Genomic DNA, 20,304 nt, shown 5'->3' with positions numbered 1-20,304 from the left:
TAAATTTTATTGGCATCATAGAAGACACAAATATTAAGATATAAGAATTGCTGGAAATGCAAGGGTCTCCAAAAAGCAACGGAAAGTGAGAGAATGCCATTATCATTTTGGGTTCTAAGAACATCTGGGTGAATAAAAAATTTAATTATGAAAAAACATTTGCTCCGTGTCTTCAGTCACTCAGCTTATAGAGGAATCAGTCACTTGGTTAGTAAAGGAATGCATTAAGCGTGAAAAGCAAAAGACAAAACAGAAGCTCACCTTTTTCAGAGGAGTAGCCTGCCTCATATCATATAGCACTATATTCCGGTCAGAAGCACAACTTCCCAAAAGAAATGTCTGCAAATAAGTATAACAATCACCAGTTACAGGTCAGGAAGGGCAAGAAACGGGGGTGGGGAGATGATTTAATCATCATTAACGCCAGGCTAAGGTACCAAATTCTAACATCAAAGCCCATTTTAAGAGGACATGATAAATCCATAATCTCAGCAAATAAGCCAAGTAATTTCATAATCAAATCTCTGTGTATGTACTTCAGATGCAGGTAATGATAGTGCATGGATACAGTGCATTCTAATTTGTAATAGAACATACTTTATTTACCCATATTCAACTTAGACTCTTAGACTTGTTTCTTACTTTTTGCTATTACAAATTAACACTTCAATAAACATTTCTTTCATACATTTACTTCTTCTTCTTTTGAATTATTTCCTTATTTTAAAATTTTAAGAGTGACATTACTAAATCAAAAGCCATCATGGTTTTCGACATTTAGGGCTAATTATTTTCCAAAGAACTTGTGCCAATATACACAATTAGGAACACGTCAACTTTATTGCAACTGGGTAGCCTCAGGTTGTATCATTTAAAAGTTAGTATTGGTCTGAAACTTTCCTAATTAATTACATAAAGGTATTGCTTTACCAGTAAACATTTCCTTATGCTGTCTCTATATAAAATAGGCCAATGCTTTGCCAATGTTTTTTGGAAAGATTTTTATTTTATTTATTTGAAAGAGTTAAAGAGGTACACAGAGAGAGAAGAAGCAGAAAGAGAGAGAGAGGTCTTCCATTGCTGGTTCATTCCCCAATTGGCCGCAATGGCCGGAGCTGCACCAATCCAAATCCAGGAGCCAGGAGCTTCCTCCAGGTCTCCCATGCGGGTGCAGGGGTCCAAGGACTTGAGCCATCTTCTACTGCTTTCCCAGGCCATAGCAGAGAGCTGCCAGGACTTGAACCGGCGCTCATATAGGATGCCGGCACTGCAGGCAGCGGCTTTACCCACTACGTGACTGCACCAGCTCCTGCTCAATTGTTTTAAGATGTGTAAAATATTTATTTGGAAAGTCAATAACTATGTAACCCTTGACTTTAAGAAAAAACAGCCCACAACTGTACCATTTGTCTTCATTCATGGCTGCTGACACAACTCTGCTTCTGCTCTTTACCACTATCTACTCCAAGCATAGGAGGAACAGAACAAGTTATTTAGTAAAGAGCAGTATGGCCAGCCAACTCCCACTACTGTGTACATAGTTCAAATAAAATATCATAAAGCTAATATTACAATCACAATCTTTCCTTAGTCTTTCCCAAAAGCCACTTCTTTTATTGTATCTCTGACACTTCTCCTAGTGATGCCTTTCAACATTTTTTGGCTTCTCATTTCTGACCAAATTCTATTTTGATTCAAGCAATACAAAAAATTCTACCTACACTGGGCGCTGACTTTCACTTTGTAAAATGTGGCAATTCGGAGCATGAACTTTTACCTTTACCAGAATTCTAGGCTTCAATATTTTAACAGAAAATTAATAATTAATGATTAGAGGAGACAAATACACTCCATTTGTTCACAGCAACGTGCCCTTTCTATTAAGATTAATATAGGATAAGAGACTTGCACACCATTTGCTTTTACCACTAAGTCAGTTCATAAGGTTAATAAAAAACACAGCTGTACAAATAGAGCTATTGTACAGCCAACTTCGAAAACAAGGTTGCTGGGTCATCAGTAATAATTAATCATGATTTTAGAATTGGCCATCAATTCTTCTGACACAGGTGTTAACCAAAATAGAGAAACAAAAGATTTCTCTTAAAGTAGGAATTAATATCTTTCTAGGTTTGTTTTTCATATAGTACTAACATCACCATCTTGAATTTTAGCATATAAAAAAGAAGTTCACATATATTACCACATTTTATATTCACAATGAACCTGTGAAGTACACTGTGTGAGATATAATTAATCTCATCTTAAAAATAAAGAAACAAATATAGAGATTTGTGATTTAATGCAAAAGCGCGCTTGCAGGAAACACAGTTCTGGCTTAGCTCCACTCCAAGTAGGACATAAAATGTTCCCATAAATTGCCTATGCCTGTAGCCTGCTTCCGCTCAGTGTCACCTTGGACCTGCTCTGCAAAGCTGGCCTGCCCCTCCATGCCGAACTTTACTTACCTCTCCAGTCAAAGGGATCACAGGAAAAGGAGATAGAGGATGCAGTGAAAAAGATACAGTAAAGACAGATAAGCTAGTCTAGTGATCAGCAAACTTTTTCTGCATAAGGCCACAAAGTAAGTATTTCCAGATTTGTGGGTCATGTGGTCTTTACAGCAATTACTCAACTTAGCCATTATGGCACAAAAAACAATGACAGACAACACATAAGAGCGCACAGCTGTGTTCTAGTAAAAGTTTGCTCATAGAAATAGGCAGTAGGCCACATTTGGCTCACAGCCATTAGAGTCTGCCAACCCCTGCTCTAGTCCTATAGCTTCACAAATAACTGTTTATGTCGGAATGTGCTGGCAGCAGAGTGTCCCCCCGATTGCCTACTCAGCAATACTCAAGACCCCATTCATGTTGCCTGCAGCACTTCATTTATCAATGCAGTACATGAACAATTTTTATATCCTGTCACTTGGCTTAACCTTTCTTCTCTCCTTTTATAAGCTTGGGTCTCTGAGAGTAGAAAGCCTGCATATCAGGATTTTCTCTTATACCACTTAACACTGTAGTCTGCTGATAATTTTATTTTTTTGAAGACTTACTTTGAAATAGTTACAGAAGGAGAAGGAGAGACAGAGAGAGAGAGAGACAAGAGATTTTCCATCTGCTGGTTCACTTCAAGTGGCCCCAATGGCGAGGGCTGGGTCAGTCTGGGCAAGGAGCCAAGACATTCCCTCCAAGTCTCCTACATGGGCAACAGGGGCCCAAACATTTGGATCATTTTCTGCTGCTTTTTGCAGGCCATTAACAGGGAGCTGGATCACAAGTGGAGCAGCCAGCACATGAACTGGTGCCCATTTGGGATGCTGGCACTGCAGGTGGCAGCCTTACCCGGTATACTTCAATGTGGACCCCTACCTGCTGGTAATTTTAAGAATCAGCTTACACATGTAGCTATTTCCTTTTCTTTCTGCAGGAAAAAGACATCCCTATTGAGTCTTCTGGTTAATAAAATTCATCTATTGTTCCATATTCAGAAGAAGCTCAGGGGCAAGTCTGGAGTCTCAGGGTAACCTGGCCTTAAAGGCAGCCTCCTTTCTTAAGTTCAGATCTGCATGGACAATATTTAGTGGCTGACCTCCAACTCTCCTCTAGACCTGGAGGGCACTAGGAATAATTCAGACTTCCAAGCAAAGAAAAATGTGACTGTAACTAGTTATCATGCAGTACAATAATGACCATGCATATTATCATGAAGCATTGGTACCCTTCTAACTAAAGGAAACAATGTTCAATCTTCCACAAGAGATAACAAAAAAATATTTTCCCAAAAGTACAATGATGTAATCTGGAACACAAGCGTTGAAGACATGAGCAAAACTAAAATCTAATACTACAGACACATGTGCTCCCTCTTACTTGCCATGTGACGTTTTGTGACACCCCAGAACTCTGCCAGCAAGAATCTGCCAGCAAGAACACCATCACCAGAGGCTGAACCAATGAGGCCCACTCAATTCTGGGACTTTGAACCTTCAGAACCATCAAACCAAAATAAACCTTCCTATATGAAAAAAACAATGGCACAGTATTTGCTTGGATTCTAGCCCCAGGAGCAAGCACATGCATACACTTTTCCTTAATGATACTTAACATGGGTACCTGAGACTCAACTACAAGCAAACGTGCTCAGATTTGACTAAAGGTATCAAAACTCAGATACGATCTGGAAAACTGACCAAATGCCGACACCATTGAAATTTGGAAAACTCTTAATCACAAATTTACAGAGCTGAAATTATAAGAGAAAAACAATAGGCAGGATATACTTCCTAAATGGAGCTAAAATTAATAAAGAATAACAAGGAAACAATAAGCACATTACCTCAATTGGGTTAAATTTAACACTACTTATACTGTCAAATCCCCAGGTCATTGAACATATAGGATTGGTTCTTTGTTCATCCCAAATGTCTACTTGCTGTCCACATGTGGCAAAAACAGGATCTTTCCAGTGATGATCAATGCCGGTATATACTGTCTTTAAAAGCAAAGAGTTTGTTATAGATGGGTTTTTTATTAGTTCAAATCTGTAGGATACTATAAATACATTTATCTGCACTCATTTTTTAAGAAATTCCTGTTCACAACTTCTTTGAAACCAATTTTGTGTTCATTATCACTAATTTTTTACCACATGAGAGTTATTTCCACCTCATACTCATACCCCACCCTCATGTCCCTTTCAGCACATTTAAAGGAGGGCATTGTGGCATAGTCGATTAAGCTGCCAAGTGTGATGTTGACATCCCATATGAGAGCACCACTTTGAGTCCTGGATGCTCCATTTCTTTATTTTTTTTAAAGATTTATTTATTTATTTGAAAGTCAGAGTTACACAGAGAGAGAAGGAGAGGCAGAGAGAGAGAGGTCTTCCATCTGCTTGTTTACTCCCCAGTCAGCTGCAATGGCCTGAGCTGGGCTGATCTGAAGCCAGGAGCCAGGAGCTTCTTCCAGGTCTCCCACGTGGGTGCAGGGGCCCACTGCTTTCCTAGGCCATAGCAGAGCTGGATTGGAAGAGGAGCAGCTGGGACACGAACCAGTGCCCATATGGGATGCTGGCCCTGCAGGCAGCGGCTTTACCTGCTACACCACTGCGCCAGCCTCAACTGCTCCACTTCTGATCCAGCTCCCTGCTAATGCACCTGAGAAAGCAGCAGAAGATAGCCCAAGTACTTGGGCCCCTGCACCCATGTGGGAGATATGGATAGAATTCCAGACTCCTGGCTTTGGCCTGGCCCAGTCCTGGCTACTGCAGCCATTTAGAGAATGAACCAGAAGATAAAAGATTTCTTTCTCTCTAATTCTGCCTTCCAAATAAAGTAATTGTTTAAAAAATAAATTTAGAATTTTTTTTAAAAAGGATGTATTTATTTGAGAGCAGAGTTACAGAGTGAGAGAAGGAGAAACATAGAAAGACAGATCATCCATCTGCTGGTTCACTCCCCAAAGGGCCACAACAACCAAGCCTGGGCCAGGCTGAAGCCAGGAGTCAGGAAGATCTTCTGGGTCTCCCACAGGTACAGGGGTCCAAGGACTTAGGCCATCCTCCATTGTTTTCCCAGGTGCATTAGCAGGGAGCTGGATTGTAAGTGGAGCACCTGGGACTTGAACCAGCGCCCACATGGTATGCTGGCACTGTAGGCAGTGGCTTAACTCACTGTGCCACAGTGCTGGCCCCTAGATATTCTTGAAATCAGAAGCTGAATCTAAATATATATTACCCATGCTACTGAAATGACAAAGTGGTGTTTTTGAAATGGATATGATTAAATATTAAATCTAATTTTATTGTATAAATTTTACCATTCTCACTTAAATTTTTATTTTATTTCATTTTTATTTATTTGAAAAGTAAAGAGACAAAGACATAGAAAATCTTCTATCCACTGGTTCACGCCCCAAATGCCTGAAACAGCTAGGGCTTGACCAGGCCAATGCCAGGAGTCCAGAATTCAATCCAAGACTCTCACATAAAAACTAAAGTCATCATTTGCTGCCTCCCAGGATGCACATTAGCAGCATGGTAGAACTGGGAGTGGAGCCAGGACTGGAATCCAGGCACTGCAAATAAGGGATGCAAGGTATCCCAAGTGTCATCTTAACTGCTATACTGAATACCACCCTGAGTTAAATCTCATGTAAGAATTTTGTCTGCTTAATAAAAAATGTAGGGGTCAGTGCTGTGGCATAGTAAGCCTCCATCTGCAGCACCAGCATCACATATGGTCACCAGTTCATTTCCAGGCTGCTCCTCTTCTGATCCAGCTCTCTGCTAATGGCCTGGGAAAGCAGCAGAAGATGGCCCACGTGCTTGGGCCCCTTGTACTCACTAGGAGACCTGAAAGAAGCTCCTGCGTCCTGACTTCTGATCAGCCCAGCCCCGGCCATTGTAGTCATTTGGGGAGTGAACCAGCAGATGGAAGACTTCTCTGTCTCTCCCTCTCTCTGTAATTCTGCCTCTTGAATCTTTAAAAAATAAAAAACTAAAAAAAGTAAGCATTATAAAACACAATTAGATCAAATGTTCTAACTGTACTTAAGCTATGACTAAATCACCATGCTATCTGATTTGCAGAAAAATTTATAAGAAACATAAACAGGGCCAGCACTGTGACGTAGAGGGAAAAGCCACCACCTGCAGTGCTGCTATCCCATATGGGCACCAGTTCCTGTTCAGCTGCTCCACTTCCGATCCAGCTCTCTGCTATGGCCTGGGAAAGCAGTGGGAGATGGCCCAAGTCCTTGGGCCCCTGCACCCGCATGGGAGACCTGGAGGAAGCTCCTGGCTCCTGATCGGCGCAGCTCTGGCTGTTGCGGCCATCTGGGGAGTGAATCAGACCTCTCTCTCTCTCTCTCTCTCTCTCTCTGTGGCTCTCTGTAACTCTGCCTGTCAAATAAATAAATAAATCTTCAAAAAAAATAAATAAGATTTATATAAGAAGCACCAAATTACCACATATTTTAATTTCCTAAAAGATTACTTCAAGTAAGAAATTATAATATTTGTGTTAATATTTATGACAAAAGCTGAAGCATTATTTATCTCAAACTTCACTTCATAAATATTCTTCTGTGGCCCTGCTATAAAAAAATACCACTGAATCTTCAAGCTCAAAACAGAGCTCAAACTCTACTACAATGAATACCAAAGAACTGTTCAAATTCTTTACTTGCAAAACGCCCAAATTACATTAAATATTACGTAAAATAGGTCAACTGTTGTAACCTAAAGCCTCTCATTTCTTTTATTTAAGATTTATTTATTTTACTTGAAAGGCGAAGTTATAGATAAGGAGTAGCAGAGGCAGAGAGAGAGAGAGAGAGAGAAATCTTCCATCTGTTGGTTCACTCCCCAAATGTCCGTGACAGCTAGAGCTGGGCCAGTCCAAAGTCAAGCTTCTTCTGGGTCTTCCACATTGTTTCAGGGGCCCAAGCACTTGGGCCATCTTCTACTGTTCCCAGGCACATCAGCAGGGAGTTGTATCACAAGTGGAGCAGCCAGGACTCAAACTGATGCCCATATGGAATGCCGGCACTAGAGGCAGCAGCTTAAGCTGCTACATCACAACATCAGCCCCTCTCTCAATTCTTTTTTTTTTTTTTTTTTTTTGACAGGCAGAGTGGACAGTGAGAGAGAGAAACAGAGAGAAAGGTCTTCCTTTGCTGTTGGTTCACCCTCCAATGGCCGCCGCGGCTGGCGCGCTGCGGCCGGCGCACCGCGCTGATCCCATGGCAGGAGCCAGCTACTTATCCTGGTCTCCCATGGGGTGCAGGGCCCAAGGACTTGGGCCATCCTCCACTGCACTTCCCTGGCCACAGCAGAGAGCTGGCCTGGAAGAGGGGCAACCGGGACAGAATCCGGCGCCCTGACCGGGACTAGAACCCAGTGTGCCAGCGCCGCAAGGCGGAGGTTTAGCCTAGTGAGCCGCGGCATTGGCCTCAATTCTTATTTATGTCATTTTACTTTCCTTTTTGGAAACTAAAATTATAAAATATTATAGAGAAAATTTTAACATGCAAAGTATGGGTGAATTTATTTTTGTACCTTTCCTAATATTGTATGCAATGGCTCTTCTTCTTCTCCATAACTTGGCCCATCCATTTTCCATTGCTTCACAGTTTTGTCATCACCAACCTAGAAATATTTATTATGATGTTAATGAACAACAGTTATAAATCAAAACTCACCAACACATATATCAAATTATAAGCATCTTACTTAAAACAAACTATATTCATCCAATATATTTATTGATATATAGCCCACCTTGTCATAGCAAAAATCTGTGACAAATATCTAAAGAATATAAAATTAAAAATAAGATAAAGAGTGGCACAAAAGAAGAAAAAATAGCAAAGTTAGGTTATAAATATGGCAAAAATGCATATTCTGATAAAGATGGCATTTTGAATTAAGGAGAAAATTGGATTATAGTAAAATGGTATTACAATATCAGGTTAGTCATTTTAAAAGTTTGAATGAATCTGATGCCTTCCATGAAAGTAAGATTCCAGATAGTTTTAAAGTAAAAAAAATAAATAAAAAACACAGAAATACTATAGAGAAAGCAATTTTATAATTCTGGAGTAGACAAAGCCCTTCTCTGCATGAGACAGAATGCCACACACTGTTAAGTCTTCTGGAAAGAGTACCACCTGAGAACTTTCCAGGGGCCCATGGGTGAAAACCATTTTCACTATATTAAAAAAGCAATCACTTTTCTTTTTACTGTGCTGACAGCTGCATTGATAGGAAAAAAGAGATGTTGGGAAGAATTGTTGGCACCTTAGCCCAAAGCAAGCCCAAGCAACATCTAGACTCAGGTTTGGTCATTTAGACTCAGGTAACTGGCAAATACATTCAAGATATTACATGAAATAAGCTGCAATACCAAATGGATAATATTACATCATCTGGGCTTAAGAATATAAAATAATCATGAATGTGGTACTGTACAAAGTGTATGAGGGGGTCTTTAGAAATTTATGGAAAATACATAATAAAAAATCTATGTAAGGATTTCAAAATGTTTTTGCACCAAAATAAATATATATTTTTAATTCAGTTTTTCCATAAACTTTTTGAAGTACTCCCATATACATACATACTGCTAGTTTTCACTTAAAAGTTTATATTACCTACAATTTACATCTATTTTTTCATGAAAGTATTAACAAAAATACATGTTTATCTATGGGAGGAGTATAAATTTAGCTCCTAAACAGTAAATTCAAAAAGTATTTCCTGCAAAACACTTCACAGTGTCCATGCGATTAGAGTACGTGATTAAAAAGGAGGTTTTGACACTAAGACGAAACAGTAATTCTTTGTGGAGGATGCAAATGAATAAAATCCTTAACATCTTTATAATAGTCAAAAAGTATTTAACAGGACTACATCTTTTTTTTTTTTTTGACAGGCAGAGTGGACAGTGAGAGAGAGAGACAGAGAGAAAGGTCTTCCTTTGCCATTGGTTCACCCTCCAATGGCCGCTATGGCCGGTGCGCTGCGGCTGGCGCACCGCGCTGATCCGAAGGCAGGAGCCAGTGCTTCTCCTGGTCTCCCATGGGGTGCAGGGCCCAAGCACTTGGGCCATCCTCCACTGCACTCCCTGGCCACAGCAGAGAGCTGGCCTGGAAGAGGGGCAACCGGGAGAGAATCCGGCGCCCCGACCGGGACTAGAACCCGGTGTGCCGGCGCCGCTAGGTGGATTAGCCTAGTGAGCCATGGCGCCGGCAGGACTACATCTTATTAACAACTCAGAATCTAAGCCAGTGGCATCATACCAAAACTCAATTCTAGAAACCTCATTCTTCAGGGAGTCAAAGGATGCAATCTAAGTACCCAGGTCTCTGGCAATGCAGCTTGACCCAATGGTCTTTTCAGTAAAGAAAACAAGGTAAGCTGTGTCCTTAGGCACACTATCCTGGCAACATGGTTTCTCTGAGACAACGTTTGATAAATACTGTCTACAAGCTGAAGACTTCTTTGTAAATAAGATGCTCGACACAGTCTATTGAGTATTAGCTTCAGCAGATCATGGATTCTGACAAAATTTTTAACGTTTTGTAGAAACAAGTAGCCAAACAAGAGTACATGCCTGTTTAGAACAATTCCTCATTTCCAGGCTGGGTGAGGTGCAGAAGGACCTGTCCATATTATTAATATTACAGATTGGTACAGCTTAGAAATTTAGGCAATAAAGGATTATCATTCATGAGATTATATAATAACCATTATTTAAAAAAATACTAGGGCAAGAAAGACAGTCAAGTTGGCAAAATAGAATGTAGTCTCAGGGAAGAGTTAGGGAGAAACAGCAGAGAAAATTCCATGCAAATTAGAGGGACACTGTGGACCTATGTGGAGCATGTGGACGTGCACAACTCAGGACCCCACAGTCAAGAGCCTCAGCACCAGCTTTGAAATGAAGCGAGACCAGACTGCAGCAGTCCAAGCCACTGACAATATAGCTGTAGGAAGAGCCTGGCGCAAGTCTGGCTTGGGTCTTGTGGGGGACAGTGTACCTCCCAACCAAGAGGGAAATAAAGGGAGGCACATTTCTATCTCCCATTTTAGACATACATAACAGCTGTGCCCAGTAACCACCCAAGAGGAGATACACCTAAGTCTGGCTGGGAGAACTGACAGGGGGCTGTGAAAACACAGTGGCTCTGAGGGAGGGCGCAGAGTGTGGCTGGAACTTTGGGCAGTCACTCTGGGCGGCTCCTCATGCTTGGGGCTCCCTGATTCCCTGGAGAGGGTCATTGCTTCAGGATCTGTTTCCACACCAAGGACTGCACGGATCCTTTGCATTGTTCTTTTTGCAGCAAGGATGAAACTGTACCCAATGCAGCTAGCATCCAGGCATTGGTCACCTTTGAGGAGAGGAGCTAAGCATGAGACTACAACAGAGCTGAACAAACCTCCACTCTGATAAAAAAAAAAAAAAAATTAGATTTACCACAGCCAACTTGGTGTCACCTTGGATACTCTCCTCACCCTGAAGCACTAAGCAGACCTCCCTGACAACACCCAGAACAGGCCTCTGGGTATTGACTGAAAGAGTAGACACTCCACTAAGCCACAGAGGCATAGTTCAAAGATAAAAGACATCAAAGAGAGGGAAAAAAGATTATCACTACAAAAGCCTAATAACAAACGCAGCAATCAAGAAACAAGAATAAGACAACATAACATCCCCCAAAGAACACAACACTTCAGTACTGGAATGTGAAGATGAAGAGACTGACAAAATGCCAGAAACAGAAATTAAAAAATTGATCATAGGATTACTTAGAAGCAATCAGAAGCAAATTCATGAACTAAAGAAATCTGTACATGAGTGAAGCAATCAACAGATTCAAAGCAATACCAACCAAAATACCAAGGACTTTTTTGTCAGATACAGTAAAAAATGCTGAAATTTATATGTAAACACAGGAGACCCCTAATAGCTGAAGTAATTTTATACAACAAAACAAAGCCGTAGTCATCATGATACCAGATTTTAAGACATACTACGTGGCAGTTATAATCAAAACAGACTGGTACTGGTACAAAAACAGAAGGATAGACCAATGAAACAGAACAGAAACGCCAGAAATTAACCCATGTATCTACAACCAACTTATTTTTGACAAAGGAGGTAAAATCAACCCCAGGAGCAAGGACAGTCTCTTAAACAAATGGTGCTGGGAAAACTGGATGTCCACATGCAGAAGTATGAAGCAAGACCCCTACCTTATACCTTACACAAAAATCAACTCACAATGGATTAAAGATCTAAATCTGTGACTTGATACCGTCAAAATACTAGAGAACATTCGGGAAACCTTTCGAGACATTTGCATAGGCAAAGAGTTCTTGGAAAAGACCCCAGAGGCAGATGTAATCAAAGCCAAAACTGACAAAGAGGATAACATCAAATTGATATGCCTCTGCACAGCAAAAGTAACACTCAGTGAAGAGGCAACTGACAGAATAGGAAAAATTATTTACAAACTATACAACTGATAAAGGATTAATAATCAGAATTTATAAAGGGATCAAGAAACTCAACAACAAAACAACTCAGTTAAGAAATCGGTAAAGGACTTCAACAGGCATTTTTTAAAAGAAATCCAAATGGCCAACAGACATATGAAAATATGCTCAGGATTACTAGCCATCAGGGAAATGCAAATCGAAACCACAATGAGGTTTCACCTTACCCCTGTTAGAATGGCTCTCATACAGAAATCAACAAATGCTGGCAAGATGTGGGGAAAAAGGTACCCTAATCCAATGTTAGTGAGAATGTAAACTGATAACAGCCACTGTGGATTACAGTATGGAGGTACCTCAGAAATCTGAATATAGACCTACCATATGACCCAGCCATTTCACTCCTGGGAATTTAACCAAGGGAAAAGAAATCAGCATATGAAAGAGTTAACTGTACCCCCATATTTATCGCAGCTCAATTCACAATAGCTAAGATTTGGAATCAACTCAAATGTCCATTAACTGAAGACTGGATAAAGAAATGGGATATATACACCATGGAATACTACACAGTGGTTAAAAAAAATGGAAATACTGTTATTAGCAACAAAATGGATAAAACTGGAAATCATCATACTTAGTGAAATAAGCCAGTCCCAAAAGGACAAATACCATATGTTCTCCCTGATATGTTATAACTAATAGAGTACCTAAAAGGTAATCTACAGAAGTGAAATTAACACTTCAAGATGCAATCACTTTGAACAGTCTTTATCTCAACTGTTGAGAAACAGTTTCTTTTGTCATATAATTTGTTGAACTCTTTATTTAATGTAGAATTAATCATATGTTTATAAAGTTAACTGAAAACAGATCTTAGTAAAAAATAAGAATGGGAGTAGCAGAGGAAAGAGGAAGAGGGTTGGGAGTGTAGGTATGGTGGGAAGAATCATTATATTACTAAAGTTGTATTTATGAAAAGTATTAAGTTTGTATTTTTTTTAAAAATTATTTATTTATTTGAATATCAGAGTTACACAGAGAGAGAAGGAGAGGCAGAGAGAGAGAGAGAGGGAGAGGGAGAGAGAGTGAGTCTTCCATCTGCTGGTTCACTCCCCAGTTGGCAGCAATGGCTGGAACTGGGCCAATCCGAAGCCACGAGCCAGGAGTTTCCTACAGGTCTCCCACATGGGAACAGGGGCCAAAGGACCTGGGCAATCCCAATTGTTAATTTTGGCTTTCACTGCTTATGCCCCCAGGGTCTTTTCCAAGAGGTCTTTGCCTGTGCCTATATCTTGCAGGGTTTCTCCAATGTTCTCTAATAATTTGATGGTGTCGGGTCATAGATTTAGATCTTTAATCCATGTTGAGTGGATTTTTGTGTAAGGTGTAAGGTAGGGGTGTTGCCTCATGCTTCTGCATGTGGAAATCCAGTTTTCCCAACTGCATGGGCCCCTGCACCCACATGGGAGACCGGGAAGAAGCACCTGGCTCCTGGCTTTGGATCGGTGCAGCTCCGGCCATTGCGGCCATCTGGGGAGTGAACCAACGGAAGGAAGACCTTTCTCTCTGTCTCTCCCTCTCACTATCTATAACTCTACCTCTCAAATAAACAAATAAAATCTTTAAAAAAACAAAAAGTCACCAGTGGGGTCAGTGTTATGGCATAGTAGATTAAGCCTCCACTTGTGTTGCCAGCATCCCACATGGGTGCCAATTCGAGTCCTGGCTGCTCCACTTCTGATCCAGCTCCCTGCTAATGTGCCTGGGAAAGCAGGAGAGGATGCACCCATATGGGAGACCCACAAGAAGATCCTGGTTCCTGGCTTTGGATCAGCCCAGCTCCAGGCTGTTATGGCCATCTGAGGAGTGAACTAGCAGATGGCAGATGGAAGACCTCTCGGTCTCTCCCTCTGTCTGTATGTAACTCTGCCTCTCAACTAAATAAATAAATCTTAAAAAGAAAAAAAAATATCACCAGTGAGGGGCCAGCATAGTGGCACAGCCAATGAAGCTGCCTCCTGCAATGCTGGTATCCCATATGGGCACCAAGCTTGAGACCTGGCTGCTCCTCTTCTAATCCAGCTCTCTACTAATAATCTGAGAAAGCAGTGGACAATGGCTCAAATGCTTGGGCCTTTGCATCCACATGGGAGACCTAGAAGAAGCTCCAGGCTCCTGGCTTCAGCCTGGCACAGTCCTGGCCATTGCAGCCATTTGGGGAGTGAATCAATGATGGAAAATTTCTCTGCCTCTCCCTCGCTCTCTGTAACTCTGCCTTTCAAATAAACAAGCAATACATTAAAAAAAAAAAAAAATGATCAGTGAATAAAGGAAAAACTCCTTGGTTGATGTATATGTATACACAAACTGTTACATATATGGGGTAAAACATTTGAAAAGATATACACCAAACTGATGGTATTAGATTTGAAAGAACGGAATTACAGGATCTTTAACTATTTTCTACATGTCCACATTGCCCATATCCCTAAAATGTTTTCTTGTCTTCATCTTTATCATCCTTGTAGCCGTTCACAAAACTCATACTTTCTCTTGGGACATTATGCTCATGCATAGGCTGTTCAAGCTCTCTGGTTACTCCTCCAGTTTTCCCACTTCCTAGGGAGAGCATTCCCAAGACTACTTCCCTGACACCTTTGTTTTTCTATATTTTTGCCCTTCTCTTCCTCTCAAAGATTCTATACTGATGGTGCCAATTCAGTTGTGATTTCCCTCCTGAGCTCCAGACCTGCATCTGTAAAGGTCTGATAGACATTTTCGATCATACAGCCTACTGTCAGTCCAGCTCACCACATTCTACCCTTCTCACTCCCATTCTTTTTTTTTTTTTTTTTAATTTATTTATTTATTTGAATGTCAGAGTTACACAGAGAGAGAAGGAGAGCCCCAATTGGCTGCAATGGCCAGAGCTGCACCGATCGGAAGCCAGGAGCCAGAAGCTTCCTTGGGGTCTCCCACATGGGTGCAGGGGCCCAAGGACTTGGGCCATCTTCTACTGCTTTCTCTGGCCATAGCAGAGAGCTAGTTCGGAAGTAGAGCAGCTGAGACTCGAACCAGTGCCCATATGGGATGTTGGCACTGCAGGTAGCGGCTTTACCTACCATGCCACAGAGCCAGCCCCCATCCATTCTTTGGCAAACTTGCTCTTACCCTTGCTTTCCCTTTTTCTGAAAAAGGAATCATCACTTTCCTAGGCACCTCTCAGATCACAAGCCTCTAGAAATTTCCAAATCCAACCTTACTTTCAACTGTTTTCATACCTATGTAGCCTATTATTGCCTGCAGAGACTACTGAAACAGCCTTCAAACTGATCATTCACAGTTGTCAAATTAATCATCTCAAAGCACAGTGCTGATTCTGCTGTTTCCCTGTTAAAATACTCAATGAAACAGAACTGGTATTTGTACACTCATGTTCATAGCAGCACTATTCATAATAACCAAAACAAACCAAATGTAAATTGATAAATGAACAAATGAATAAAACATACTTTATTCATAGAATGAAATTATGGTTCAGCTTTAAAAAGAAAGGATGTTCTGACATGTGCCACAACATGGATGAAAGTTGAAGACAATATGCTAAGTGAAATAAAACAGACACAAAAGGTTTATTTAAAAAAAAATTAGAGACTTATTCATACACACTAAAGAATTGTATGATTCTACATCTATGTGGTACACAGAATAGTCAAATTCATAGCTGAAAGTAGAATAGAAGTTATCAATGGCAGAGGGCACAGGGAAATGGGGAGGTAATTGTTTAATGGACAGAGTTTCAGTTTGGAAAGATGAAAAAGTACTGAGGATGGATTGCAGTAATGACTACAACAACAAATGAACTTACTGTCACTGAACAGTACACTTAGAAAGCTAGGCTTTTTCAAGGTTTATGAACCTATTTGATATCACAAATCTGCAAAAGGGCATTGGAACAAAAAAATGAACTGAAAAATAAATTGTTCAATCTTACATATGTTGGAAAGATTTGATGACTTGATGGAATTACTTACAGTAAAAAAGGAAGTTCCACAAAAGCGTGTACACATTCCTCGCACAAAACCTTCATGCGCTTGTATTGCACGAGAACATTTTCGTTCAGTCAGGTTCCAAATTCTAACCTATAATAAAGTATATCAGGAAATGTAAAATGTTCAGGCACAGGAATATTACATTTAAAGAAAAACAAACACTAGAAAGGCTATGAATCACTCTACCAGACAGCTAAAAGCAAAATCCTTTGGATTAAAATAATACAATACAGATGGATAAATATATCCACACACGGAAAACTCAATCTGTCAAATCTCTGTTGATTCTCCTTTAAAATGTTTGACAACTTTTTTCCCAGCCAGAGTAGAAAAATGAGTGTTGAATCACTAATAACAACCTTTGTGGGAAAAACTCACATAAATATCTTTATTATAAACAAACCGGGGCCAACGCTATGGTGTAGTAGGTTAAGCCTTCACCTGTGGGGACAGCATCCCATATAGGCACCTGTTTGTGTCCTGGCTACTCCTCTTCTGATCCAGCTCCCTGCTAATGGCCTAGGAAAGCAGAAGATGGCTCAAGTGCTTGTGCTTCTGCACCCATGTGGGAGACTTGGAAGAAGCTTCTGGCTCCAGATCAGCCCAGCTCCAGCTGTTGCAGCCATTTGGGGAGTGAACTAGCAGATAGGAGACCCCTCTTTCTGCCTCTCCCCTCTCTCTCTGTCTGTCTTTCAAATAAATAAGTAAATCTTAAAATAAAAAATTATTTTACTTACTGTCAAACTAAGCCTTAAAGTACTCCATTTATAATTTCTTAGGTTAGATAAGAAACTACTAAACTATTTCAAACAGAATTTAGTCTTGAGAACTAACCTGAAGTCAAAGTAAAAATCACAGTAACTAAAACATAAAACACTTGAAATCTAACTACTTTGAGTTTTAAGTATCAGTATTTAGAATGACACTTGCCTCTCCATCACATGCCCCAGAAAGGACAGTAGTCAGGCTCTTCGGATGTTTTGCCAAGCAATTGACTCCATCACGGTGACCATCCAGGGAAGCAAGGAATGGTTTTGCAAATACCCGTTCCAGTTTGGTAGCATTTAAAGCTCTTATGTATTCTCGTGGTACTTCGAAAGGGTGTAAGGTAGGATCATAGTTTCTTGGAACTGAAATAAGAATGATTCCTCTAAATGAAATAATTCACATTTTATATTTCTCATGGTGTTTTGCAGCTAAACATTCAATTTATTAATCAATAAGCCTTTAATTAGGGACTCTGTTCAATGCTAATTAACATGAAGAATACAAAAGTATAACATCTATCCCCAGAAAACTTTCAAAATCACCATAAAATGGAATGTATACATCTTATAAAATAATTAGACTACACACACATACACACAGCTTTTCCTTTTTTATGTTCTATTATACACTTCTTAGAAAATATACACACACAGATTTTTTTTCATATGACCTATTATACTCTTTAACTAAGTTTTACATTCTCATGGTCAGGGTTTCCAATAATCTTCATTTATTGTCCTTAAACCTAGTACAGTGTGTGGCACAAGGCAAGTGCAAGCTAAGTGTTCACTCATTTGAACTTTAAGCTCCTTGTGGGGCCTAGAACACTATTAATCCCTGGTGCTGAGCACTACTGATATAATGTTGTGGTTATAATTATATTATATAATTGCTCTTTATTAAGCACTTTCCATGAACGTTTACTTAAAATACAAACACACAGTTCAGCAGGCGTCAGTACTGTTCCAAATACCTTATTGGTATTTAATCCCCACAGCACTCTATGTGTTAAGTTCTATTTTTCTCTTACCTAATAGGCAGGAAAACTGAGGCATATACAAGTGAAGTAACTTGCCCATGCGATAGAGCCAGGATGCTAATCAAGGCAGTTTGGCTCCAGAAACCATGTTTTTAAACTATTCTGGTATGCTGCCAAACATGCTGTCTCAGCTAATATTTACTTAGGAAATAATTCTAAGTCCACATATCTTAAAAAAAAAAAAAAAAAAAAAAAAAAAAACCGAACTCAATGTGTAAAAGTAAATGCATCTTCTTTCCCCAGCATGTCTCCCTGTTGTTTCTTCTGACTCTGTTAATGGCACATTGTAGTCAACGTACAGAAACGCTGAGACTTTGTTCACTGTTACATATTCTATCTTCAATACTTCCCAATACCAAAATCAAAGTTATACTCATGTTTTTTTGAAATACTAATTCATTTTTCCTTAGCCACCTAGTTTTGGCCCTTACCTTATATGTGGACTACTGTAATATCATCCCTATTCAACTTGGTGGCAGCTTATATTATCAGATTAATCACCTTAACACATGGCTTTTAACATGTCAGTCCCAGGCTCAACAACTTTCGAAGGTCCCCACAGTAGTAGTTTCCAAATTTTTTTTTGATTATGTGGCCCATTAGTAATAGAGTTTTTAAGTCCCTCCTCTCAACATATGGATATTTACTGAGAGTTTGATTTCTTTTTAATAATCGCAATTTAACACTGTGATAGATTATTTCAGTTTATTTCAACCTTTGTTTTTAATGGCTGCCATAGTTGAAAGAGATTCAGGCAGGACTAGCTTTTGCACACTGCTTTGTTAATAGGAGCACAAGCTAATTGGGACCAATTCCTTGCTTTGCATAGTTCTGTGGTAATAGATCTGACTCAGTTACTGTGAGTCTCTCACAGATGAGAACTGGTTCAGTTGACGTGGTTCTGTGCAAAGCAAGGATGGACTGACTTCACAAAGACGAGCAGATCGAAGAGATAATGTCCATGGTTAGCCACCTTTATTTGAGTATATTTAATTTTCAGTCCAATCCACTAGTTTTGCAAAAGTTCTTTTTCTTTCTTTCTTTTTTTTTTAAGATTTACGAGGCCAGCATTATCCACAGGAGGTAAAGCCACTACCTGGGACATCCCATATGGGTACCAGTTTGAGAAGTGGCTGCTCCACTTCCAATCCAGCTCCCTGTTAATGCTCTTGGGAAAGCATTGGAAGATGGCCCAAGTGCTTGGGTCCCTTCACCCACAAGGGAGACCCAGAATAATCTCTAAGCTCCTGGCTTCAACCTGGCCCAGGCCAACTGGGGAGTGAACCAGCGAATGGAATATCTTATTCCATCACTCTCCTTTCTCTCTGTAACTCTGCCTTTCAAATAAGTAAATAAATCTTTTTTTAAAAAAAGAAAAAAATTTAAAAAAAAGATTTATTTGTTTGAAAGGCAGAGTTACAGAAAGAGAGGGATAGCCAGAGATCTTCCATCTGCTGTTTTACTCCCCAAGTAGCCACAATGGTTGGGGCTGAGCCAGGCCAAAGCCAGGAGCCAGAAGCCTCACTGGTTCTCCTACCTGGGTGGCAGGGAACCAAGAACTTGGGCCATCTTCCACTGCTGCTCCCAGGCCATCAGCAGGGAGCCTGATCAGAAGTGGAGCATCTGGGACACAAAACAGTGCCCATATGGGATGCTGGTGTCCCAAGTGGCAGCTTTGTCTGCTCCGTCACAACACTGGCCCCACAAAACTTATTCTGAGGTGTGTCTGGAAAATAGCCATCTCTCTGATGTCAACAGCTGTTCCTGCAACAATCTGGTATTGTCATAATTTTAATAAACAGTTTTTAATTTTCAAAAAGCCAATAAGGCAGCCTATTGTGTTCCCATTTTTATGGAGACAAAAATGAATCTTTATATTTTTACAAACCTTCATCATTGTCAATACAAAGTATTTTAAGTGATGTAAATATTTCCAAGCATATATTTTCAAAAGTTTCTTCATAGCACAAGATTTTTTTAAAAGTAATCACTTACTCATTCAACATTAAAATAAACTCTGAAGGAAAAAGTTTTACTTTTTTCTAAAAAGTAACAAAAAGCAAAAGTCAAAAATCTTATCATTTTTAAGCCACAGAAGAGTTTGGCAAATTAAGAAATGCTTTCTACATCATTATGTTCTATAACTCTTGTTAAGAACTTTGGCATGACATAACCAAGGAACTTCTACACGAAGAAAAATTTTATGGTCCCCCTTATCACTTTACACATTATCACAAAGACTATTGTATTTAAGATAATATTATCGGGCCTGGTGCTGTGGCATAGCAGGTAAAGCTGCCACCTGCAGTGCTGGCATGCCATAAGGGTGCTGAATTGAATGCTGGAAGCTCTACTTCCAATCCAGCTCTCTGCTATGACCTGGGAAAGCAGTAGAGGATGGCCCAAGTCCTTGGACCCCTGTACCTGCGTGGG

General features: G+C 40.1%; 1 protein-coding gene across 2 annotated transcripts in view; it reads right to left on the bottom strand.

Annotated features, from left to right (window-relative positions):
• DCAF13 (DDB1 and CUL4 associated factor 13) overlaps positions 1-20,304 on the bottom strand; it is a 45,458-nt gene that overhangs the window by 21,007 nt on the left and 4,147 nt on the right. The window contains exons 2-6 of one of the 2 annotated variants that reach the window (XM_070075381.1): positions 16,991-17,194; positions 16,047-16,149; positions 8,068-8,157; positions 4,345-4,500; positions 262-339 (exon numbers count right to left, since the gene is read on the bottom strand). In XM_070075381.1, the coding sequence (XP_069931482.1) occupies positions 262-339; positions 4,345-4,500; positions 8,068-8,157; positions 16,047-16,082 (360 nt within the window). In that variant the 5' untranslated portion in view covers positions 16,083-16,149; positions 16,991-17,194. Of the gene's footprint in view, positions 1-261; positions 340-4,344; positions 4,501-8,067; positions 8,158-16,046; positions 16,155-16,990; positions 17,195-20,304 lie in introns of both variants that reach the window. The other variant, XM_008255808.4, reaches the window with a different exon arrangement.

Source organism: Oryctolagus cuniculus, chromosome 6, assembly GCF_964237555.1.
Source record: "Oryctolagus cuniculus chromosome 6, mOryCun1.1, whole genome shotgun sequence".
NCBI lineage: Eukaryota > Metazoa > Chordata > Mammalia > Lagomorpha > Leporidae > Oryctolagus > Oryctolagus cuniculus.
This window is presented reverse-complemented; position numbering and strand designations above follow the sequence as displayed.